Source organism: Asterias rubens, chromosome 11 (genome assembly GCF_902459465.1).
Source record: "Asterias rubens chromosome 11, eAstRub1.3, whole genome shotgun sequence".
NCBI lineage: Eukaryota > Metazoa > Echinodermata > Asteroidea > Forcipulatida > Asteriidae > Asterias > Asterias rubens.
In genome coordinates this window covers 8,154,024-8,181,239 of record NC_047072.1, presented here as the reverse complement: position 1 = coordinate 8,181,239, position 27,216 = coordinate 8,154,024, and the positions used below count along the sequence as shown (strand labels likewise).

The following is a 27,216-nucleotide window of genomic DNA, read 5'->3' as shown; positions in this document are numbered from 1 at the left end:
CAGTTTTTTTTTAATCTAGCATCGTCTTTCTCAAAGACTGATCAACTTTACCCTTTACATGTTTTATCCTTTACACCAGCAAAAGGGCGTAAAAATGTGCACAATTTATTTCCAAGAAAATTTATTATGAAAGTTTGCTCGGTTTTCTGACATTTATAAGCAATTGTTGGAAGGTTAAATTCTGCATACGAATGGGAAAGCGTGTCTTTTGGGGTTAATTCTAGCACCATGCAAGCGCCAAATGTCTGCGTTAGCTGTTTTAAGCAAAGAATACCTAGTAACGTGAGGTATGCACGATCACCAGCAAAAACTCCCTTATGACCTATGCTTATACACGCAAGAGCAAAATTTCCTGCTTCAGAAAGCGCAGACTTCTTTGTTTACAGTAAGTAGGGCCTCTAGCTGCCGGGCAATCTCGGTAGTCTAGTTGGTAAGACACTGCTCTAGAATTGCAAGGGTCGTGGGTTCGAATCCCACCCGAGTAACATGCCTGTGATATTTTTTCACAGGACTCGGGAAGTACTGAGTATACAGTGCTAACACACATCGGTGTATGGGTATAATAAAATAAAAAAAATTAAAAAAAAATTAATATTCTTTATCCCCGATGCAAATTTAACATCTATTATACCCACAGGAATTGTTCAATACTTATTACACATTGGTGCTTTAGTGTAACTGGTATTTAAAAAAGAAACCTGAGTTTCAATACTTTTCAACACATTGGTGCTAAAGTAAAACTGGTACTAAAAAAAACCTTAGTTTTCAATACTTATCACATATTGGTGCTAGGGTAAATTGGTAGTAAAAAAACACGGAGCTTTCAATATTTATCACACATTGGTTCTTGGGGGAACTGGTACTAAAAAAAAAAAGCACTTCGTTTTCAAAACTTATCGCACACTGGCATTAGGTTAATAAATAAAATAAAAATGAATTTATATCTCTGAGCAAACTAACCAAAGTCCCCAACAGCTTTCCTCAGAGTCCCTCAGAACATTGGCTTTGAACATTACAAATCTGACGATATATTTTTATAGTCCTAATCCACGGGGACAGAAAAGATTTTCAAAGAAAATCTCTTATAGCTGAAGGGGGATAAAAAATAAAAGCAAACAAGAAACCAACGGTTCTTAAAATTCTGACAAAGCTGCATCGGGACAAAACCTTTTTTTTTTTTTTTTCATTCCGAATTGACAATAATTCCTCGACTGCTAGCTTTTTATAAAACGAGGCATGAATGCATTTACACAATAAGATAGATTGCATCCATTGGGGGATCCTACCTATTTTCCAGACCATTTTTGTGTTATTATAACTCTATTTTTCAAAGATTGGGGGGGGGGGGTAGGTGTGATTATTAGCTCGGAGTACGAGCTGTATCGTTTTTCCTTTTTTAGAAGCTTGCTGTTATTTATCCAAACAGGCAGGACATCGGAAGGTGGCATGATTGGTTGCCAAGGTGAGAGATAAATGAAAGGAGATGGAATTATAGCAGCATCCCCGACATCGAACCGCCTCAGGGGCTTCAAAATGAGCAAATACGGGCAAGCGGACTAATGACAATAAAGCTGGCACTGTTTCTCCTTATGTGTGAAATGCATATATTTGCGATCACTGCAATAACAAGCGTTGTTGTCCTTCGTTTGATCTGGCGCCAACTTTTGGTCTACGTACACGTAGCTTCTTCGAAAACAGAAATCACACTCAGTTTTTCTAGGGCCCGACAATAATGTGGTGGCTTTCTACAACTATACTTATTAGTGACTGATTCTTCAAAATGGTGGGATTAGTTATTGGTTTTTGAAAGACTTGTTTATTCTTATCCTCTAGTTTTCAATGAACATCGGATGAAAAGTACATCCAAATTCAGAGTGTACACATTAGTTGTCATGGTAAAACCTATATAAGTCTCATCAAATGATGGAGTGTACACAGATCATGTTCTGTTTTTCCAGGGCTCGACAAAGAATGCAGCCGGGTTTCTCAGCTTATAATTTCTAAAGTGCTACGCTTGGGTTCTTGAAAAAACTTCTCTATTTCAATCCTCGATAATAACGCATCCTACATAATGATCAATTGTCCACAGAGCTCACATTCTGTTTTTCCAGCGCTTGCTAAACAGTGCTTTTCAGCTTACTCTTAGCTTAGACCTCTTTTCAACTTTGTGCTTCATTCGGGTTGTTGAAAGACTTCTTAATTCAGGAGCCAATTTCATAGAGCTGCTTTAAGCAAAAAATTTGGTTAAGCACGAAAATAGCTTGCTTATTTTACACATGCTACTGGCCAAAATTTCATGCCATATATGTATATATGCTTGTGACTGGTATTGAGCTATTGTTTACTTAGCATAACAATTGAGTGGAGTCTTGGCCGGTATTCTGATTTTACTAAGCATTGGATTTGATTATTTTGCTTAAGCAGAATTTTGTGCTTTTAAAAGCAGCTCTATGAAATGGGGCCCTGATCCTTTAGTTAACAATAATTCCTTTTACCATCATTAATGATAAAATGCCTTATGCTCAGCGAACGTTTGGTGCATTAATGCATCTAGGTCAGTGCAACGGCACACATTAGGACATTTTTGGCTTTATTGTGCAATAAAGCAGGTCAAACTTTTAACCAATCAGTGCTCTGGGTTTAGCCGTCAGTGGTTCGAATGGGAATGTTCAATAGGAGACTTTCCAACGCTAGGTGGCAGCAGACATACCGGGTAAGTTTCCATTGTTTACGTAGTTCTGAACATGCGCATAATTCTGAGAACAATGGATTTACCCGGTATGTCTGCTGCCCTCTATCGTCCCAGAAAGTCTCCCATTGGTCACAATAATAAACGCATGATACGATTATCCAATAAAAATCACATCAATTGTGTGTGTGTAAAACACTCAGATTCCGTTTTTCCAGGGCTTGAGAAAGAACCTTGGCTTTTCAACAATATCCTATGAAAATCGTACAATGGTCCTGAAGCTGATTGCCGGACTCTCATGTCACATGGTTTAAAAAACCTTGCCAATAGCTAATGGAACTTGGCATTCACTGAAGTGACATGTATCTCCCACCTACCAAGCAGGTCAATGTTTTAGGTGGGTTTTCTTCAAGATCACAATATGATGCACACATGTGAAGGAGATTTTGTGTAATGCATGCAAAAGAAGGGGTCTGCAAACCTTATTCTCAGGTGTGATTGATCACGCCGCGCGCACCATTGTTTCACAGCATGCCTTGCTTATTTCTCCTTATTAACCAACTGTTCTTAACCAGCACCTTTACAGGAAAGTGCACCTTAACAGCACTTTATTGTTGTTATTTCATCATATCACAGCGTGCAAAAGAAATATCACGTTTTCCTTTGAGAGGGTATACTCCTCAAGTCAAGCTACATCCAGTAGCCTTAGATCTCAAGGGACCTTCCGAGAATCCTTGCTGTTCCCATAAGCGCCGCCTCCTGTAACAGATCTATCCTTAATCCGATCTGATCAATATGTTTCTCCAATTGTTATTAGCTGTTTCGTAGCGCAGCACAGCAAAACAGCTCTTATGTTGTTATTTTATTATTTTTTATTTATTACTATTATTATTTTTGTATTTGTCCGTATCAGTCAAGGCGTTTATTTTTGCATAGTTCCTAAAGGGCAATTGCAATGAAACTGTCAGTGATTAAAGGTAATGGTGCAATAAAACAATGGTGTCATGATGACTTCATCACCTTCCACCTGACGTGACATCATCTTAAAGGTAATTAATTTTAATAATTGTTACAACTATTCAACTTCTTCTTTCTCTAGTTATCCTTCTTCGATTCAAACCCATACTTGCTCTATTTTCCCTCTGCGTCCCGACTCAGCCGTGGTGATTATTTTAGAATCAAGAAACAGAAAAAGAGATGAGGTATACTTGGTGAACAGATGTCCTTCCTCCCCCCCATCACACAACGCTCCCAGCGCGTCAATCTTTAACCAATTTATCTGCGGCGACCCAGATAAATAGACTATTTCCCAATCAGCTGTGACCGAGATTTTCCTTTTTGCTTTTGACTTTCTAATTTTTTCATTCTTCGTCTTCGCTTGATTATGATATATATCATTTTGGTCTTGTCTTATGCCAGGGGATAATGACCTCAGTGTGTATTTGCTGACGGACGATGACGACGTAAAAATATATGATTTATTTCCCCTGAGGGGTCGAGGAGGCTGGCCCAAAAGGTGGAGATGTCTAATTTGAGTTTCCAAATTTATCCCGCCAGATTTGCATGCCATTTTTTACTTTCCTGTCTTATCTCTCTTCTCTGGTTTATACCTCTCGGCTATGAAAAATGGAAATGTACTGTGAAGGAATTTAAAGCCGAAAGGAGTCGGGGGGTCAAAAACATGGATGATTTCGAAGACGCTGTTGCCTGTGGAAAACAAAATTTTGACTGCATTTTTTATCTTTTTTTCGTAATGCAAAAGGAACAAAGTGCATGACTCTCAATCAGATTGTGATTGCATCAACAATTCAAAACAGACTTTCAAACTTGATTATTGTCTGTCCGCTCTACACATCAACTGTCGATGATATTTGACAACAAACCTGTAAATTGAAGTAATTTGACATTTAAATCTCTATTAACAGTAGAAAGCGAGAGGATAACCATCGCAAACCAGCCACGGGTAAGTTTCCCAATTCGCCAAATTAGTCCACGCGATGGTATTAAAACCTTCTCCCGCGGAATGAACAAAATGGTTATTGCTGTTTTAAATCAAATATACGGGCGCAGTATCGTTTTTCAGAAACGCAATCCGCCAGCATTCACGGATAGTGCAATACCTGTGTATATACTGCCATCGACCCTTCCCTCCGGTCTGTATAGACGGGATGTTTGGACTAGACTAAACGTACTCTCAAACCTTTTTTTTTTAAATTCCATTCCGAGCCTAAGAGGGAAGGGTATTTGCCCTGTGACAATAAGTTCTCCCCACAGATGTGGCACTCTGCTGATATTTTTTAGATTTTCTTGCGCAGACACAAACACACGCTCCGACAACAAGGAGAAAAAAAAGAATCAATTCTAATTTAAACTTTCTATCAAGTTATTTTTCCTACCTCTACACACCTTGTTGATTTTCTAAACTCTATAGTTTCGTTTAGGCCAAACAAAAATAAAAAACATGTTTAGCGTCCCTGCCGCTTCCTTTTAAGAGGCCGCCACCTCCTTTTTTTTTTCCCCCTTCTTTTTTTTCCCTCCGAATGATCTCAGCAAGAGAGATTTTAGACCTAATTGCATTTTTAACACTTCAGGATTTCTTTTGATTAAGTTTGTTGTTGAATGTTTTTAAGAATGTTTACTCCCATTGTTATAATTCCGTATTTTCTTATGTTTTAGTTTGTCTAGTTTTCCATGTTCAGCGCCCTAGAGCAGGTTTACACATGATTAGGGCGCTATACAAGTTTTGGTATTATTATTATTATTATTATTATTATTATTATTATTATTATTATTATTATTATTATTATTATTATTATTATTATTAGCAATAAAAATCATTTTGAAAAATAGCAAAGCCTTTTGTATTGAAAAATAAAGCTAGGGGCTATTAAAAAAAAAAAAAAAAAACACCTCTTTTCCCTTTTTTCAAAAAGGGGGGACGCTAAAAATGTTTTCTTTATTTGGCCTTATACAATCTCTCCTGGTCCATTCCCCTGCATTGACTGGGAAAAAGAAGCTGGGATGTTACTCCTCCATTGTCCAACCATGGAATCCCCAACCCCATTGTCTCCCTTGCCACAAATCAAATCTGCGCAAGACGGTTTTATACCCGGGCAACTTGAGCCGGTAACCTGAGAGTCGATGCATTATCTTCTGGGGGGTGAATCGCCTTTAAATAGCTGGCATATTGTGTTTGTAAGTGAACAGGAAAAATAGGAGGGGACCATGAAAAAAGACAGGTCCACGCACCATTGAGTTTCAGTGAGGCTCTGTTTCCTGCCCCTCTGGTGTTCCACGGCCGAATACTGGATTTCAATAATTTCCTAGACTATCTTCCGAACGCCTTCCAGCTTCCGCAGTTGGGTTTGGGGTTATTTTACTACTGCTATTTATAAAGGCACTGGACATCTTTGGTAAGTGTCAAAGACCAGGGCCCAAGTTCATGGCTCTGCTTACCGCCAAATTCTGCGCTTATGATCACCATTCACCGCTTACAGGAAAGCGCTGTATTTCTGCGCTAGCTGTGTAAGTGTAGAATGCCTAGTAATGTAGAGTAAGCACGTGCACAAGCCAAAATTCCCTGCTAACCTGTGAAATACACTTGATGTAAGCATGGAATTCCCTGCTTCCTTAAGCGCAGATTCTTTGCTTACGGTAAGCAGAGCCATGAAATTTGGCCCAGTAATCTTACTTGGTGTATCCCAACAAATGCATAAAATGACAAATCTCAAAAACTATGCTACTTCAGAAGGGGTCCTCTCTAACAATGTTCTATACTATATCAACAGCTCATTTACAAATAAGTTTTTCAGCTAAAAATTATTTTGAGTGAGTAATTACAAAAAGTTACCGGCCAAAGGAAAATGAGATCTTTCTTTTGCATGCTGTGATAAAATGAAATAATAATAATAATAATAATAACCCGTTTTTATATAGCGCTTTTCACACCCGGAGGGCGTCCCAAAGCGCTTCACATTATTACCCCTGGTCACTGGGCCTTAATTCACTCATATTGCGCAAACCATTCCCACACTATTGGAAAATTGCACAAACTATTCTTGCACGATATTAAAAAAGCTGATTGCACAAACCATTCCTGCAAGATTGACTGATAGTGCAAAAGATTTCAAGCAATCCATTTCTGCACAAGCAACACCACAGATCCCGAACAAAATCCCACTTTGTGCAGGATCAATGCTGTTGAGAATGAAAGTTTCAAGTTTGCGTCTATTTGTTTTCTTCTTATCCTGCTCTCCGAGCGACAGTTCCTCCACACCAGTCCAAAACCCTTTGTAGAAAACCCTGCAATAGTATGGCTCTGCATACCACGTACGACAAGAATTTCTTTGCTTTTTTTATTTGAATAAACCTGTCCTCTTAACACATTATTAAAGGCTGTGGCAGAATTGGTAGTTGTCAAAGACTAGCCTTCACAGTTGGTGTATCTCAACATATACATAAAATAACAAACCTGTGAAAATTTGAGCTCAATCGGTCATCGAACTTGCGAGATAAAAATGAAAGAAAAAACACCCTTGTCACACAAAGTTCTGTGCGTGTAGATGGTTGATTTCAAATTCGTGGAAAATTTCTCGAAAACTATGGCACTTCAGAGGGAGCCCATTACTCGTCACCAAGAAAGGTTTTATGCTAATAATTATTTTGAGTAATTACCAATAGTGTCCACTGCCTTTAAGTAGCAGGTTGCTTTCGAACCATTATAACAACTCCCCGTCTTCAAAGGCCACTTTCACAAATTTGTGTACGACAAATGTTTCTTTGCTTTTTTTTTTAAATTTGCAAACAATCACCAAACTTCAACCCATGCTCTTAACACATGTAAAAGGTTGCTTTCAATCCACACAACAACTCTCCATCATCAAATGCCACATTGACTGAGCGTCTGTTTATTACGCCGCTCAAAAAGTAACAGGTCTTTTGTGGGGACCTGGCTCCATTATGGACGGAGCATATCCATATTTGTTGGGATGCCTCCAGGCACTGTAAAAATGGGTCAGAGAGTGGCGCTGCACCAATCAAATATGGCTCTCAAACTAATTGGGATCCGTCCAGTACAGTCTTGTTACAATTACCCCGATCTAAGGCACAACAAATGATGAGGGTTATAAATAGTAACAATCTAAAAGGGATGCATTTTCGGGAGATGTTTTTTTCTGAAGACAACCTATACTATAGTGTGAATGCCTTAAAGGCACTGGGGTCGATTTCACAAAGAGTTAGGACTGGTCCTAACTTAGAACTAGTCCTAGGAGATATACAAATTGCATGGGTAGTCCTAAGTTAGGACAAGTTAAGACTAGTCCTAACTCTTTGTGAAATCCACCCCGGACACCTTTAGTAAAATTTTCAAAGACCAGAAGTCTCACTTGGTGTATCCCAACATATGCATAACATAACAAATCTGTGAAAATTTTGACTCAATTGCTCATAGCAAGAAAGAAAAAAACACCCTTGTTGTCAAGCAATACTTTTCTGTGCTTAGCAAGTTCTTGTGTTTACAAGCTCTAGGAAATTGGGCCCAGATACTTTATGGCTTTCACCAAACATCGTTCCACACACACTGCTGCCTAATTGTTCAAAGTCTCACTCTCATCTTGTCTCTCATCATTTTCAATCTTCAACCGTGTAATAAAAAACCTCTTCTCTTGATCATTCAACCCTCAACATTCTCACCCCGCTCAACTGAATTATACACTCTTCAGCTCACAAGCAACTTGCTTTGCAGCAGGCAACCTAGCTCCTCAACTAAAATGCCATGCCGAGCTAGGCGACCATTGCACCCAGTTTCAAGACTTTTTCTCAAGGTGCGGCCATCTTGATTTTTTAGCTTGAGTTTCTTACATTAAACAAAATGTAACCCAAACCAATGCTGGAAGGCTCAACCGACCTTTATCACACTGTCACCATCTTGGTCTATTCCCCGTTTCCAATAAAAGTAAAGCATTCATTGCGCAAACATGGCACCTGACTATTATTTCGTCCAGTCTCAGTTTGGTTACAATGACTTGAAATTGAGTAAAATCAAGATGGCCACACCGTGATAAAGGTCTATCGTCTGGTTCCCGAACCCTGACTGTCATTTCAACATCAAAAGGAACCAGACTCTGAATCTAAGCCAATGTTTGGGAAAAAGCCCTCAAGTTATGTTCCTGCTTATTTTTTTTTTAAATTAATGTTTAAATGAGCTGGTGCGTATTAGTAAGCTTTAAAAAGGGTTGTATACGCTTGGTAAATGGAAACCCACTGTTTGTTTTAATTGTAGATAAATTCCGTAAAACTAACTTAATTTCATTTCAAATATTCATTTTCATTTTCGAGATATTGCCAAAAATCTTGAGGAGTTGTGTCAACATAAGAATAAAAATCTTTAATTGGAATACACAACCTGAGCAAGCGTGACTGTTTTAGGGGTAAAAAGTGATATCTTTTTCACTATCACAGTACTTTGAAGTGAAAAGTTTCTCATTAAACTAGATCCAAAGCTCATGTACTTCCTACCAAGTAAGTATTTTTTTTTCCAGGGAGCTGAGAAAAATCTGGCTCTTTTGTCGCCCCTAAACTTTGAAATAGTCTCCCCCATCTCTGGTTCACTTCATATTTTCAAAGAGCATCTGAAATCACACCTATTCCCACAATAATTTGTTTGACTGTTTGATTTTAATTTGCAAATTGTTTCATCGTTTCCTTGTTTCTCTGTTTCATCACAAACCACTGTGGTCTTGATGAAATGGCGGTATATATACAACAAAATTGTATGTATTTTTGTATGTATTTATGTATTGTTTGCCTCTCAATTTCAGGGTCGTTACCAAACGTATACTGACCCTTCAAAGATTGTTAAAAATTACAATTAGTAAATAACAACACAAACAGACAGTTGTTGAAGATGCTTACCATTTCCCAAGCTTGATCTTCGGTCAGTTTGTTTTCCTTAAACATTCTCATTGTCTCCATGATGGCTTCATTGCTAAGGTTACTGTCTGCCGCCGTCCAATCAGGAGTTCCTATTTTGATTTGAACAATATTGTCTTTATTAGTGGGGGCACCTCATCGATGGAACAATCCACCAAAATTGCGTGGTCCTATTTTTCTTCAAAAAAATACTTTATAGCGGGGCTTAAAGTTATTAAAGGCAGTGGACACTATTGGTAATTACTCAAAATAATTATTAGCATAAAACCTTTCTTGGTGACGAGTAATGGGGAGAGGTTGATGGTATAAAACATTGTGAGAAACGGCTTCCTCTGAAGTGCCATAGTTTTCGAGAACGAAGTAATTTTCCACAAATTTGATTTCAAGACCTCAGATTTAGAACTTGAGGTCTCGAAATCAACCATCTAAACGCGTACAATTTTGTGTGTTAAGGGTTTTTTTTCTTTCATTGTTTCTCGCAAGTTCGATGACCTATTGAGCTCAAATTTTCACAGGTTTGTTATTTTATTCATATGTTGAGATACACCAGCTGTGAAGGCTAGTCTTTGACAATTACCAATAGTGTCCACTGCCTTTAAGTAAATATTGTTGTTGAGTTCCCGCCAAGAAAAGGAGAAGTTTGTCAAATATGAAGGGAAAAAAACAAGTGTTCACCATTTGTTTCTTTCAAGGATAGTTGGAGAATCTTCGTCTTGGTTGGTACACCAGTGTTTCATGTTTTACGGGGAACAATCATGTAACAGTGTCAATCCAAATCCTAGTCATAACCTTTCGGATGGGACGTTAAGCCGTTGGTCCCATGTGTTGTGTAACACAACAAGTAAAAAAAAACCAGTGCACTTATCGAAAAAAGAGAAGGGGTTCGCCCTGGTGTTCCTGGCTGTGGCTGCTGTATGCCTTGTAGCACCTTGTAAAACCTTATAAGGTTCTAAATAATTGGGCCTCAGAATTCATCTCTGCAATAACCTATCTTTCTGAAAGTTCATATATACCGAGCATCAAATTCAAATTTCTGGTAGTTAAGTCGTTGGAGTGTGGGCTCGAATCCCGGTCATGACACTTGTGTCCTGTAAGATATTTTAAAATAATTGCTTCTCTTCACCCCTTGGTATAAATGGGGTACCTCCATGGGTAGAGGTTGACACTGTGTACGAAAAAAAGCCTTCAGAGTGCCACAGAAGCTCGGGCTGTATACTCCCCTGGGAGCTGAGAAACATCATAGGAGTGTTATTGGCCCAATGACCAGTGCACTAATGTAAAGTGCATTGATCCGGTGGTTGATAAAGTTATTGTAAAATGCTTTATAAAAGAGCTAGATATTATTATAACTTTTTATCAAAAACCCAAATTCAAAATCCTTGTGTTTAAGAAAAACATTTATTTGCACTTCCATAAAAACCAAACAGGTCAGGCGGATGGATGACTGCGCAGTATATAGAACAAGAATTGTGTGCTTTCAAAACACTCTCACTCCAGTTCTTACGAGAGCAAATTGTCACAGAGGAGGCACCAATGCTGTTATGATTCTAGCGGTCAGCCAAGCGTACAGGTTAACTTGGCCCAGGAGCAACTTTTACATTAATTAATAGTTGCCATAACACCTCATCATGCCACGGTGAAGCTTGATGAATTGCTTTCCAGTATTCACCATCCCAATCAGCCGTGACCCTTCCATGGCAAAACAGACTAGCTCTCAATACAAAATGACATTTTTGAGAAAAGCAAGTACAGAGATGAGCTGTTTCGCCATCAAGCCATGGTGAAAGTGTAACATAATAATGTTAATACATGTAGTAACTAGTTTATATACAGCGCATTTCAGAATAATGTCTCAATGCCCTTACATTAGTACCCTTGTCGTCATTGGGCCAGTAATTATTTCTTTTCAATCTTTCTCAGCTACCTTGGCAGTATACAGCCCTGAGCTGCCGTGGCGCTCCGAAGGCTTTTCAACCTTTTTTCTCGCAGGTACCCATTTATACCCCTTGGTGAAGAGAAGCTTCTGCAAGAACACTTGGTGTCATGATTAGGATTGGCAGCTCAGGGCTGTATACTGCCCAGGTTTTTGAGAAAGATTAAAAAGGAAAGTTATTGGCCCAATGATTAGGGTTCTAATGGTAGAGGGTATTGAGGCGTTATTTTGAAATGCGCTATATTTAACCCTTCATGAGTGTAAAAAGAGGCTGATATAGGACACGTTATATTCACATCCACACCTGCCTTGGAAACTTTGAAATGGCAGAAAAAAACGCCCTCAATTTACCCAGAAATGATCTTTTATCAGAAAACCAAAATTTCCAGTTGGGCCGGCTAGATACACACACCAGAGAGATAAGGAACGAGAGATGGGGGGGGGGGGGGAGAGTAGTGTGAGGGGAGAGTAGTGTGAGAGGAGAGTGGTTTCCACCGCTACGTGATACGACCAAAGCATCAGTCGCCGCTCATGAAATCAAACTGGTTCAATAAAGCTATAAATCAATACTCGTTGGGGATATATCGGATGGCTTTGGTGTCGGCGACGGCTTTTACCGACGACACAAATGGTCCATTTAAGAGTCACCTGTGAAACCAATTCTCAAGATTTTTTTTACTTTGTCCTTTTCTTCCGGATGTAGTGCTTGAAATGGAAGAACATTAAAATCCACTTTAGAAACAATTCCTGGATTAATGATTTTCAGTGTTGCTGGGGTTTAATGACACGGCACGGTCGATCCGAGAAAGGGAGGGGAAATGTTAAAAGGAGTGGTTCTCCTCCTCCTTTACTGTTGCTTCACAACACCCAAAAGGAAATTTCTGAAGTCTCTTCCCTGTTTTTTTTCCTTTTGGTTTTAAAATCAATTGTGCTTGTATGGTCTTCATGGGAATGAATAAAAAATAGGGTGCATCGACGACGACGGGTTCTGGGTCAATTGAAGGTTAATTGCTGGTCGAGATGGTCCGGGGCAGCGAGTGGTATTGATCGACTGGAAAATTCGGCAAAGGAATGCAATTTCGAAGACAAGAGACTGACGAGGAGGGAAGACAAAAAAATGAACACTTGACAATCAAACCTAGCGATACTCTCCAGACAAAAGTGCAGTTATCTAAGCAGCAAAACGAATGCCCGGGTGTGTACCACTTGTGTCGTTATTTTTTTGCTTCATTTTTTTTTTTTTTTTTTTTTTTTTTTTTTTTTAAACAGGGGAACAGGAGGAGTTTGTTCAGAAAGAGGAAAATCTATAAATGAACGGAAGCAGCTGTGCTGGAAACACTTCAGATACTTTCAACGCAGAACCCAGAAACAAAAACACGACAGTACAATGTACATAAAGGTGCACAGCAATTGGTCCAAAGGGTGGTACTTCTGGCATACACATGGAGGTGTGGGGACTTTTATGATTTGAATCAACAACTTCCGGATAAAAATCACAGTGCTCTACCAATAATGATAATAATAATAATAATAATAATAATAATAATAATAATAATAATAATAATAATAATAATAATAATAATAACAACAAACTGCTCTTTACATTAGTGCCCTGGCCATTGAGCCAACAACATTCCTGTAATCTTTCTCAGCTCCCTTGGGAGTACATGTATACAGCCCCGAACTTCTGTGGCACTCCGAAAGCTTTTTAAGAAAGCCTCTACCCTCGCAGAAACCCATTTATACCCCTGGGTTACGAGTAAAGTATCTTACTCGAGGACACAAGTGTCCTGACCGGGATTCGAACCAACACTCCGGTGGCTTACATAACCACAAGAATTTAAATTGGATGCTGTTAACCATTAGGCCACAACGCCCTACATGAGCTATCGAGCCCCGTTTTGAGAAATCCAAATTCTACTTACCGGGATTTTGTCTGGGGCTTGACCCGTCAGGTTTCGGCTGATCTCCAGATTTAGGCGTTTTCTTGAAGAGGCTCTTGAAACCCCGAGAGCGGACTCTCTTGGCAGCGGCCGTCTCTCCAGATGCTGAATCAAGACAGAAAAAAGGAAGAATTTGGAAGGTCAATATCAAATTTGTTTATTTTAAAACAAGAATGGTGTGTTGACAAACACAAATGCCCCTCTGAGATTAATCTCATTCTTGAATTATTGCTTTGACAACATTTCTTTTGTTTTAGCCATAATGACCTTGACATTGCCGGCTTCTGGGGATCCACACGTACCATTTGTGACCCGTATCCTGTTCCTTTCTGCTAAGCAAGAAATTGTTAAGCAATGTTTTCTGCTGTAAGGAGCTCTATGAAATTTGACCTACATGTAGAACAACAAGTAGGGCCCAATTTCCTAGAGCTCTATGAAATTTGACCTACATGTAGAACAACAAGTAGGGCCCAATTTCCTAGAGCTGCTTTGAACAGCATAAGAAAGAGCTAAGCACAACAAAATTATGCTTACAAGACTAAGGTCATCAGCCAAACCCAGATGTCACACATATAAGTTTTGAATGGTATCCTGCTCATTTCAGCTAAGCAGAAAATTGTTAGGCCACATTTTCTGCTTAAGAAGCTCTATGAAATTGTGGCCAAGCTGACAGTGGCTGAGTTGTAGCCCTAACCAAAACCTACGCTGTTTTTTTTTTTTTTTTTAAATCTGCTTAAAATCGTCAACAAATTGATAGTACCAGTACATGAATCAAAGCAGTATGTACAATGCATCATTATTTGATCCTGCATACTTCCAAAGAACACAATACAAGGATTTCTAACGACTGACAAAAAAAATTAAATTCCTGCCTGAGGCTCAACAAAGCATGAGAGGCAGTAAATGAGTGTGAAATTTTCACCTAAAGTTGACTGCCCCTCAAACAATAATAATAGTGGCAATTTGTAATGCGCCATGTCTGTCTAAAAAAGACACTCCTGGCGCAGGAGAGATGCCAAAGCCAGATTGCAAAGAGTATAGTTGAGCACAAAATTAAGTTTTCAAATGGGTTTTGAAGCTGATTTGTCGGAGTTTAGGGGGGGAGTTCGTTCCATAGTGATGGGCCAGAGTGTGAGAAGGAGCGGGCTCCCCATGAATGGCGTGTGCGTGGAATGTTTAGAAGTTTGGTGGACGATGATCTGAGTTGCCTGGGTAGTGCATGAAGATGTAGCAGGCTCTGGATGTATGTTGGTGCCGTGCCCTGGAGAGACTGATACACAAGAAGGAGAGTTTTGAAGTCTTATGAAACTCTTGACTAAAGGTTTATTTTTGAAAAAATGTCTGAAAAATAAAATGATACCGAAATAAATAAAGGTTGCCCAATTTCACAGAGACAGACACTTTTTAACTCAATTGGTTTTAGTTTCAGACTGTATTTTGAAGAAAAAAATAGACTCCTTGCATATGACGTCGCAAGGCTAAACAGCGCCCTCCAATGAGGTGAAAGGAAGGTCTATCATTGGCCGAGAGTCCAGCGCGGGACATATTGCAAAGTCCAATGACATGGGGGTCTGTCTGCATCAAAGAATTCATCCCTCTAAAAGTCACCATTCCTCAAATCCACTCTCGTTGACTTTGCAGTACATCACCATATAACTAGACGACACCAAACTGACATTCTGGAAATTGGACAAAACGGTTTGGAATCCAAAAGATTAATTCCAAGATCTGTCAGTAATTTCCCCAAACCCCCCCCCCCCCTTCTACGTTGAGTCACATTAAGACTTGGAGAACCAGTGCAGCCACTACACTACAGACCAACGTGTGACAGTGTTGACAGTCGTAGGGATATGAGGTTGCAATACACTGGAGGGTTATACCATAGCTACAAAAACATACCACAAATAACATGTAAATCCAGCTTGATGTTGGGCACGCAAAGATAGACCACAACATTCCTCCAGATATTTATCAAACATGACTTTTGCCGGCACAACTTCACGTCACAAAATTTTTTCAAAGCATGTGGCAGACCTCACTTAATTCTATTCCTCAATAGCTTTGCAATTGTAACAATAATCATTTAAAATATTATTTGATGTTAAATTTGCATCAGGGATAAAGAATATTTCCTTTGGTTTTACCCATACACCAATGTGTGTAAGCAACTGGGTTCTTTCCCCGAGTTCTGCGAAAAAATCACAGGCATATTACTCGAGGAGGATTCGTACCCTAGGATTCGAACTGCCTCCTAGCTAGCGGGCAATCTCGGTGGTCTAGTTGGTATGGCAATACTCTATTATTGCAAAGGTCGTTGGATCGAATCCCACTGGACCCCGCAATGATCTCCCAATTCGAGAAAAGGGTAATCAAGACCCCGAAAGGGCGATCAAAGGGCGATCAACGATAAACAGGCTCGAGTGGGAACGCTACGGTGTCAGGATCTGACTGTGCAATTTTGATCCTCCACGGGAGTAGGATTAAAGCGGGATCTGATCGCCCTTTTGGATTAATGGGCAATCAAAAGTCTAGTGGGAACGCAAACGGCGATCAGACCCCGCAATTTGCTAGCAAAACAGTGTTCTTTTTTAACCCACTTCCGTTCCCAAAAAGGGGATGAATGCGCAACCATACTCAAGTGGGAACGCGACCGCGTTTTCACGCCTGCAACCAATCTTGTTGCGGGATCCCGATCTCGCAATTGTGGATCCAGTGGGAGCGCGGTCTATGATCGTCCTTTGATCGCCCTTTCAGGGTCTTGATCGCCCTTTTCTCGAATTGGGAGATCAATGCTGGGTCAAGTGGGAACGGGGTCTATGTTGGCAAAGGGTATCCCCCCAACTGTTCCCACACTTGAATGTTTTTTTTTCCTCTTGTGACCTCCTATAAATCATCTAAAGAGTTCATGAAAATCCCATGACACAATAAAGACACAATAGGAGAGTGGTACACTGTGCCACATATTGAGAACCAAACAAGAGTTGCTGTACCATGCCCATACTGCAGGGGGTATCCCCGCAAAAAATGGTGTGTGTTTTGGGGGTGGGGTTAGGGGTGGTGGGGGGGGGGTTCCACGGTGGGTTAGTCGGGTAATCAAGCGATGGCTCATCTGGTTTGAGTTTCCTGACTCGTGTGTCACATTATTGATTATACATGGTAGGGTAGGAGGAGGGTAACTCCTAAATCGTTCCGCTGCTGTCAGCGTCATCCTTAGTAATCTACCACACAGGAAGTCCACATAATGCGCCTAATTTATTTTATCGGTCCTGGTGTTGAAGTTTGGATTTGAGATTATTTGAGATACTTTGATGCCCAGTTAGAAAAAAGGCCTGTCATTTTTTTATTTTTTTTTTCTTATGTCATTTATTTCTTTTAAATAAAACAAGTACATTGGGGGTTGAACAAAGAAAGAGCTTGAGCAGGACTTGAACCATGGACCTCCGGATCAACGTTCCGGCACTCTACCAACTGAGCTATCTACATGCAGCCCTAATGGTTGCGGGCTCCCTATTTTGATAGTATCATTGTTCGGGGGGTTGCCAGTCAGAAGCCATACAACCTTAAAGGAACACGTTGCCTTGGATCGGTCGAGTTGGTCTTTCGAAAAGCGTTTGTAACCGTTTGTTATAAAATGCATATGAGTAAAAAGATATTGTTAAAGTAGAATACAATGATCCACACAAACATTCCTTGAAATTGCACGGTTTTCCTTTTACTTCGTCGACTAACACGGTCGGCCATTTATGGGAATCAACTTTTTGACTCCCATAAATGGCCGACCGTGTTAGTTCGCAAAGAAAAGGAAAACCACGCAATTTCGAGTCAAATTTGTGTTGATCATTGTATTCTACTTTTAAAACATCTTTCCAACTCCCGACGCAATTCTAGAAAAAAAAGTCTCATAAAGTAGGCCTTGAACTTCAGCCCTGCAAATATGAGGAAGTAAAAAAAAATTCCCCTGGCAGGAAAGATTTGTCTACTTTCATTTGATGCATTCCTATGGGGAAGAAAGGGGTGGCTGGCAAATGGTTTACTGACAGTAAGCAGAGTCATGAATTAATCTAACCCTGACTTGAAGCTTAAAAGCTCCCCCAAGAAAGGAAAAAAAGGGGGGAAAAAAACCTGTTAAATGTTGACCTTCATTTAAAAGTTACACAGCAAATCTTTAAACAAAATTCTCACGATAAAACTACAATGTTAAACGATCATAGGTGAACACAAAAGCACGCGTCTACAAATAACAAAAAACTTCACACTCTCAATAAGTCATGGTTAAGAGTGAAAATTTGTGTCAAACTTCCTGAAAGTGTCCCACTGAATGACAAAAAAATGACATTTTGGTCATTGGTCAACCCCAAGTAACCTGCCTGCCTCACAAGCAGGTTAATGGGTCTGACCCGAGTGAGCAACAATGCACTAAGGTCAGAACTGGGTCCAACTGGGGTCAGAACTGGGTCCAACTGGGGTCAGACCTGGGACCAACTGGGGTCAGACCTGGGTCGGACTGGGTTCAGACCCAGCTCGCACTTGGGCCAGACCTCGGTCGACTGGGGGTAGCAAATCGAACGCACTTATTGAATCCAACAAAGTTTTTCACTCACCCCCTTCCTCTGTTCCTGCATTCAAGACATGTTCGGGAGACGTCGGCCTGTTAAAAATGAAACAAAAATACAGAAAAGGACATTTAGATTATGTACATTTTAGAGCATGACAACAACAAATTCTTAGCAGTGATTCAGCCGATGTTTCGGTTCATTAAAGAACAAAGTCATGTCCCATGGAACCATGTAGAACTCTAAAGAGGCCTCAAAAAGTGGGTATGCCTCCCACAGGAAGACCGATCAAGCAAGCCCTGGGCCCTTGTATTTTATACAGCTGCTTAAGCACAGAAAGGAGCTAAACACAGCAATATTATGCTTACTAGATTAAGGTTACCATCCAAAATACCATGCCACATGTACCATTTGTAACTGGTATCCTGCTCATTTCTGCTCAGCAGATAATTATTAAATGCATTTTTTTTTTTTCAGCTCTATGAAACTGGGCCAAGTTTTTGCAGTTGTATTTTTCTAAGAAAATCTTTCCAAAAAAACAGAAGATTTATAAGACAGTTAATAAAATAGTTGGAACGGACGCAGAGGAATGGATGTGGGTGTGGGCATCGGAATGTGCACCAAAATTTGCACAAATGGAATTTAGGCGGAAATGGTTGACGCTCATTGTTTGGAGGTGTGTTCCGATTTGTGCAAGGGGTCAAACAAGAGGTCAAACAACATGAACAATGTAAATGTCAGGCCTGATTCAGGTACTTCACAAGAGGCATCGAAGGCCATTGCCTCCATGCCCCATGATCATTGCCTTGGTGCCCTTGAAGTGAAACAGTAGAAACTCACAATTTCCTCATAAGGTTGACCTTTACCAAAAAGAAAATGCCTTGGTGCCCTTGCCCTTTCAAAAACGAAGCATACAGGCAAACAAAAGTTCATCTCCTGATGCTTCGACCCTAGCAGAGTCTTTCTCACAGGCTACATGAATAATATTACCTCAATGTGTAATATCTTTCATAAATTGAGTTTCAATTATGACTTTTGTGAGCCTGTTAGTGATGAATATGTTTCAATCCTGTTGAGTATCTAACATACTTGCCCATCACAAAAATGAGAGGAATGTTCACTTTATGCTCATTCATGGAAAGAAAAAAAAAAACTTAATGTTACAGTCTTTTTATCTCACTTTGACTCTGATCTTGTAAATCATTTTCTGCTCCACATAAAAATTTAGAGTAATCTGCCCTGTGGTTCTGTGGACTGAATTTCGTGCTTGTGATCACCATTCTTCACTTACAGGGCAAGGGCCGTATTTCTGTTCAAGCTGTGAAAGTGAGGAATGCCTAAAAACTTGGAGTACCCATCATGTGCACATGCGAAAATTTCTTGCTAACCTGTGATATAAGCTTAGACGTAAGCGCAGAAATCCTTGCTTCTGTGAGGGCAGATTTTGTTTGCTTAAAGTAAGCAGAGTATGAAATATTTGTAAAGCCTGTAGGCCTTAACACAAAAACTTACTTAGCAAAAAAAGGACTTGCTTAGCAAAAAAAGGTTGTTAATCAGAACACTTGTTACCATTGCTGTGACTACTTGTACCCCTGTCATTTCTTGCTTATCCACAAAATTTGCTTAGCAGAATTTTTTGCTTAACAGCTTTATGAAATTGGGCCCTGGTCCCATCATGTTGCCACTCTCTACGAAACCAGGTACCCAAGGCGCTGAGTATATACATGTACAAACTTTCAGAAAGATAGGTTATTGCAGTGATGAATTCTGAGGCCCAATTATGTAGCACCTCATAAGGGTTTACAAGGTGCTACAGCGCATACAGCAGCCACAGCCAGGAACACCGGGGCGAACCCCTTCTCTTTTCGATAAGTGCACTGGGTTCTTTTACATTCGTTACACAACACATGGGACCAACGGTTTTACGTGCCATCCGAAGGAAGAAGCAATGGTTAAGTGTCTTACTTAAGGACACAAGTGTCACCGCTGGGGATTCGAACCCACACTTTAATGATCAGAAACACCAGAGTTTGAATTCGGTGCTCTTAAACGCTCGGCCACGACACTTCCTAAACTACCACCTACATGTATCACCCATGCAAAACTTTTACCGAACTGCTTCTTTTCATTTACACTCACCCCTCAGCTAATTGCCCAACATCATGAACGTCATCCAATTCTGTGTGCGGCTTTCCACATTCCTCTGCTGATTTATCTGGTCTCGAAAACCGTCTCAAAAGTTTTCTAGACATGCTCTTTACCAAGTTGTTCAGAAAAAAAATCAACACTGCCAGAGTCCACTGTGTACATGTACTTGGTCATCTTCAAAGAATCGTGAATGTCTATATATGCAACAACACACCACACGCATGTTCTGCAGAGCCCCAATACAAACTGTCAACAAATGTACAACAGGCAGTTGTTGCAAATTGACGAACAAATTGTCAAACAAATTGTTGTAAAGATGCGTTGTCATCAATTGCATTAGACAACTGTTTTCCTTCCAACAAATGCGTTGATTTAAAAGCACAAATGTACTTTCAAGTTGGATTTTGTACGTGCAGACATTTGACATGGGATTGAGCTATTGTTAATGTCAAACAACCAGACAGCACACAGATGGCATGAATGACACTCAACTACTCAACGAATTTACACAAACTCATGGCTTTAGTACATGTACAATTGCTTACGTACTACGAGCACATGGTTTCTATGTAGTTTTCTGTAAATATTATGTGTGCAACAGACTGTAACCTTACAAAAAAGTATTTGTTGTGACAAAGTAATTGGCTTTTAAGTGACAGTATAGCATTGGTGAATAAAACTCACTGCACAACAAGTCATGGTTTCAAGCACCAGAACATTTTGGGCAATAATAACACTTTTATTCCAGCCTGTTTTTGTTAAAATTAGAGTGCAGTGTTCATGTTATGACAAACATGTTTGACTTTTGCAACAGCTCAGGGCCTGATACTTCATGGAGGCAATGATTTTCTTGGTGCCCTACACTTTCCTCATAGGGTGCCCTTAACCAAAGAGAAAATGCCTTGGTGCCCTTGCCCTTTCAAAAACGGAGCATACAGGCCTGACAGCTATCTCCAATTATTTGTATATCAATTACACAGCGCTGTGTCAATAGAGAATAAGTCATGATTTCAAGTACCAAACACTTTGGCTAATGTTCATTTCATTTCAGGCAGTTTTGGTTACAAGAGAGCACATTTTCTTGGTGTATGTGTTATGACCAACAGTTTGAGAACCAACTGGCACAACAGCTATCCCAACATATCAATTACTCAACGCTGTGCCAATGAAGAATATTTTAAAAAAATACTTGAGTTTGTCAAATACAAGATGTGCAAAGAGTTACCCAATATTCATCTATAATTTGGTGTATTTAAAGACAGTGGACACTAATGGTAATTGTCAAAGATATGTCTTCTCACTCGGTGTATCTCAAGATATGCATAAAATAACAAACCTGTGAAAATTTGAGACAAGACAAGATAAGTTACCAGTCAAAATACCATGTCACATGTACAATTTGTAAATGGTATTCTGCCCATTTTCACTCAGCAGAAATTAATTAAGCAAAGGTGACAATTTCATAAAGCTGATTAATAGAAGATTCTCCTTAGCAAATTTCTTTGCTTAGCCAGAGAAAAAACTGGGGTTACCAGTGACAGCAATGGTGATTGTATGGTGTTTTGACTGGTAACCTGTTTTTGCTCAGCAAGAGTTTCCTGTGCTTAGCAAGTTTATATGCTTTATGAAATCGGTCCCTGGTTCTGTGATTAAATAATAAACTCAACTGAAACTTGGCTTATAAAAGTAATCTCTTGGACTTACTAGCCTCATGCGGCAACGTTTCTTTGTTCAGCCCCTTGGCTAGCCGCCCCCGTAGGTAGTTTCACAGCTTTATTGAATTGAATTGAATTCAATAAAGCTGTGAAACTACCTACGGGGGCGGCTAGCCAAGGGGCTGAACAAAGAAACGATAGTGGACCCAGATCAAAGGATGGTACGATCACACCATCATGCGTAATACATGTTGGTCTTTCACCTCTTGTGAAAGACTAAAATACACTTCGGTTTTCACCAAAATCTTCCTAACTTCAGATTAATCTTAGAACTTAGGACGAGTTAAGTTCCGTATCCGAAGATGTTAAGACACATTGAACCCATCCTAAGTTAGGACGAGTTACTCGTCCTAACTCAAAATGGGATTAATCCTAGTGTTCCGCGAAATCAGGTAGCTGAGAAATGTTATAGTTAAACAATCAAAACTAAACAAATAAATAAAAATAAAATAAAAGAAATATTATGGTCTATTAGTCTAACACCTCTCCACCTAACCTTATTCATAAAAATGAAGACTGAAACCAATGAGTTTGTTATGTAGGATTATTGTCATAATTGTCTCTATCAGCTACTCTTACATCAGCCCAAAAACAAATCAGGAAATAGCCAGTGGAGTTCAAGAAACTTCCTTAAAAGAATCTGGCACTTAAATCGTTGTCATATTTGAGAGAAGTTGCTGCCTTTTAAAAAAATTACCCCCCCCCCCCTTCCCTAGGATACATGTACATCAGGAAGCGGCCAGGATCAGTGGAGTTCAAGAAACTTCCTTAAAAGAATCTTGGCACTTAAATCGTTTTCATATTTGAGAGAAGTATTTTATTGAAAACAATTATCAACCTCCCTCCCCCTCCCCACCTATAGGAAACATCAGGAAAGATCAGTGGAGTTCGAGAAAATTCCTAGAAGAATCTAGGCACTTCAAATGTAGTAAGATTTGTCAGATCTGAGAGAAGTTGCTGCTTTTTTTTGTTATCAACCTCCCCCTTCCGCACCTATAGGATACATTGAGAGAGTTGCACTTACTGCCTTTTTTTTATCAACCTCCTCTCCCCCCCTCCCTACCTATAGGATTCTACAATTCTACAGCAATGAAGGAGCGAGCTACAAGCTGTCACCACTCTAAAAATGCACCTTGCAGCTGTTCATGCAATGAAGTAGCTCGTGTTCCAAATAGGATAGTCTATCCAGAAGTTGTCATCATCATTCCAAGTTGTCATCTTTTTTTTCTGGAATCTATCTCTCCCTTTCGATTTTTTTCTATAAAGTATCAGGAAGAGCAAGACTGATCCATCCCATTTGTCAACACTTCTCACGCTCGTCTTCACCGTTTTTTTCCCCTCTTTTTCTTTTTTTGGTTTTCTTCACTTTTTTTTTGTAGTGAGACTCGCATTTAAGAGAGCAACTTGCGTGCCACTGCGTAACAGCTGTGTGTGCTCTAGCACTGGTGGAAAGAAGCCATTACGTGTGCAAACACAAGACCAGACACAATCAAATTTCCTGCGCACGAGGAAGCTTTATATTTTAAAGATTCAGGTAAAACAAAATTCGTCTTCTTCTTCACTGGTTTCTTTTTAGTTTGAGCTACTTTTGCTTATCTCCTTGGTAAATGTTGGCACAGGGAATTTCCAAAGACCAAGAAAAGTTGTGGTAGCCACTTTAAGAAGAGGTATACGTTTGGTAATCACTCTTAAATTAAATGACAGTAAAAACAATTGGTTAGAAGCCTACAGCAACTTTGGATAGTAAAAACTGTTTTGAGAAGCATTTCACTTGGAAGTTCCCAGATAAGGTTATTGAAAAAGATATAGTTTTGAATTTTATGCCACATAATTTGAATCTAAGAAATGCTTCTCAAACAAGTCATGCTTAGCAAAAAGAGGTTACCAGCCAGAACACCATACAGTTACCATTGCTGCAACTGGTACCCCACTCATTTCTCACTTGGCATAGAAGGTTTGTCTTTTAGGATGAAAACTAATTGCTTGCCGCAGCAGAGGAAAAACTACTGCACATTTGTACATTTATTTCTCAGTTTTATTTCAAAATGGATTGGTTTTTGCACATGCACATTTTACACTTGCACACTAAAATTTGGTGCTTAACCGTGACAGTGGACAAGTCGTTAAATGTCTGTCATGGTGATAGCTTTCTGACTCTCTCCACTGTCAGACTCATTGAACTAGAGCAGCCAGCAGCTTGGCACGTGAGCAGTGATCTCGCGAGAGCAGTATCTGATCGCGGAGACCATCTGAAGCATTACACCATCACCACGACTCGACTACCACCGCAACAAACATTAACAAATTGTTCACAAATAAATCTACAGTGGAGTAAGCTCCAAATGAAATTGGCAAGCATGTTTGTAGAAAAGTACCGTTGCTGTATAATATAGACTTACCGTAGTGGCTCAATGTCATTTGAATACCATGTAAACCGTTTACGTCCAGCCTGTGGACTGGGCTTTGTAGCCTTGCGTCCAGCCTGCTCTGGTGCAGACCTTCTGCGTCCATCCTTCGAGCTAAAAAACTTACTCACGCTCATTACTGGTTGCCAAACACAAAAATTACGACTTCATTCAAGAAATCCCATTGAGCGTTCTCGCTTCAAAGGTCTCCGCTGGCAGAATACTGACACACAAGTCACTGAAAAAGTTACTCAAAAACTTTTTTTCACTGGTCCAACACTAAAAGCACTGAAAAAGTTACTCCAAAACTATTCACTGTTCTGACTCACAAATCGACAATGAAGTTACTCAAAAACTTTTTTTCACTGGTCCGGCTCGCAAGTCACTGATTAAGTTACTCCAAAACTCTTCTTCACTGGTCCATTACTAAAGTCAATGAAAAGTTACTCCAAACCTCCTCACTGTTCCGACCCACAAGTCACAAATAAAGTTACTTAAAAACTTGTCTTCACTGGCCTGACTCGCAAGTTATTGATAAACTTACTCCAAAAACTCTTCTTCATTGGTTAGACCATAGAGAAAGAACATTGTCCGACTTACAAGACACTGTTTAAGTTACACAGAAACTCTCCGTCAGTGGTCCAACTCGCAAGTACATGTAACAGATAAAGTTACACAGAAACTCTTCTTCACAGTTCCAAGTTGTCACTGTAAAGTGACATGGAATCTCTATCACCATAGGTCAACCAAAGTGAAAGACAACACTACATCATCTCTCATACCAGTTTTTGTTTATGTGGATCAAACTTCCCTCTGAATTATGCAAGAACGATGTACTCGCATTGGGGGGAGGTAGGGGAAAGCCCTAATACAATATAGTTTATAAGCTACATCAAGATTGTAATCTGATTATCCGAGTGTACATGAATGTGAAGATACATGATATAGACATGTACACTTACTGAATGTCATGAATGTGAAGATACATCACGATATAGACATGTACACTTACTGAATGTCAACATGGACTTTGTAATCCGATTTTACAAAGACAAAATGTAATCAACACTATTTGATTCCACTTTATCAAACTCAGTGGATAATTCTCAAATAAAATCATGTGCTCATTTAGTAGACCACTTTGGGACTAGTTTCTTTTTTATTTCTGACCTAAACAGAATGTTAACTTTGTTGCTTTGAAAAATACAATGTATGCGAAGTAAGATTTTAAACTTGACATTATTCCATTTTGTACAATTTTGGGCTGTTTTGTGGAAGTGTGTGCACAAACCAAAGCCTTGTACCTGATCGGCCTTTGTACACATTCATTGAAAAATGTACATGGGTGTATATCTTCAGGTCTAAAAATACAATAAAACATTAAAGGAACACACGTTGCCTTGGATCGGCCGAGTTGGTCTATAAAAAGCGTTTGTAGCCGTTTGTTATAAAATGCATATGGTTGGAGAGATGTTTTAAAAGTAGAATACAATGATCCACACAAATTTGCCTCGAAATTGCGTGGTTTTTCTTTTACTTTGCAAACTAACACGGTCAGCTGAGCCATTTATGGGAGTCAAAAACTTGACTCCCATAAATGGCAGACCGTGTTAGTCGACGAGGTAAAAGGAAAACCGTGCAATTTCGAGGCATGTTTGTGTGGATCGTTGTATTCTACTTTTACAACATCTTTCCACCCATATGCATTTTATAACAAACGGTTACAAACGCTTTTCATAGACCAACTCGACCGATCCAAGGCAACGTGTACCTGTAACAACCACAAAAATTGACTACCAACTAAAAGAACACAGCAAGACCAGTCACGATAAGGTTAATCTATAAATTAGCTTTTTATGAGGTAGAGATGGGTTTGATTTTGACCTTTGATCTTTACAACCCTGGTTATCCTACACAGACAGGTCCCCTTCTAAGGATTATGGGGGCTTCCCCTTTGTGTTAATTTTAACAAATACAAATGACATCAAAAATAACAATAACAACAACAACAACAACAACGGAAGACCAACTAAAGAACACAATTATGAGACCAGTCAGGATAAAATTATTTTATAATTATCTGTTTATGAGATAGAGATCGGTTTGATTTTGGCCTTCAAGGGTTATGGGGACTTCCCCTTCGCGTTAATTTTTAACTAATTATCAGACATGTGACCTTCATGTATTTGGGGTTTTTTTGTTTTTTTTTTGTTTTTTCTCCTTCAAAATGTTACTTCATGCACACAGGAACACCATGCTGTAAGTGTGCACGCAATACACTATTAAAGCCATTGGACCCTTTCGGTAAACAGTGTTGTCCAAGGCCCACACTTTGTGTACCACAACTTCTATATCAAATAACAAACCAGTGAAAATTTAGGCTCAATCGGTCATCAGAGTCGGGAGAAAACAACTGAAAAACCCACCCTTGTGTCTGCGCGTTTAGCTGTGTCATGACATGTGTTTAAAATAAATCCATAATTCTCGTTAACGAGAATTTACATTGTTTTGCTGTTTTCTCAAAAAGTAAAGCATTTCATGGAATAATATTTCAAGAGAAGTCTTTCACCATTGCCTTCTGTAAACCCTGTAAGTTATTTGTAAATCTGTGAACTTTTTTTTTTTTTTTCTGAACCGAAAGGGTCCAATGGCTTTAAGTGTGTCCAACTTGAGAACAAAAGAGGTCCACATAATGTCAGGGCTTGAAGGTAACACTGGCCAGTTAAAACTGTCAAATTTCTGTGAGCGTTACGGCACTGAAAACTATCAGTAAATACTAAAAAATACCAAACGGCTCCCTCTGAAGTAATGTAGTTTTTGAGAAAGAGGTACATGTAATGTGCAACAAGGGCGTTTTTTCTTTCATTATTTTCTTTCGACTTTGATAACAATTGAGC

General features: G+C 39.4%; 1 protein-coding gene across 4 annotated transcripts in view; it reads right to left on the bottom strand.

Moving 5' to 3' along the window:
- The window catches only part of LOC117296478 (SAM and SH3 domain-containing protein 1-like), a 56,926-nt gene that overhangs the window by 25,420 nt on the left and 4,290 nt on the right, over window positions 1–27,216 (bottom strand). For 3 of the 4 annotated variants that reach the window (XM_033779425.1, XM_033779427.1, XM_033779428.1), the window contains exons 1-4: window positions 20,191–20,621; window positions 18,100–18,146; window positions 13,481–13,603; window positions 9,605–9,714 (exon numbers count right to left, since the gene is read on the bottom strand). In XM_033779425.1, the coding sequence (XP_033635316.1) occupies window positions 9,605–9,714; window positions 13,481–13,603; window positions 18,100–18,146; window positions 20,191–20,303 (393 nt within the window). In that variant the 5' untranslated portion in view covers window positions 20,304–20,621. Of the gene's footprint in view, window positions 1–9,604; window positions 9,715–13,480; window positions 13,604–18,099; window positions 18,147–20,190; window positions 20,622–27,216 lie in introns of those variants that run through there. The other variant, XM_033779426.1, reaches the window with a different exon arrangement.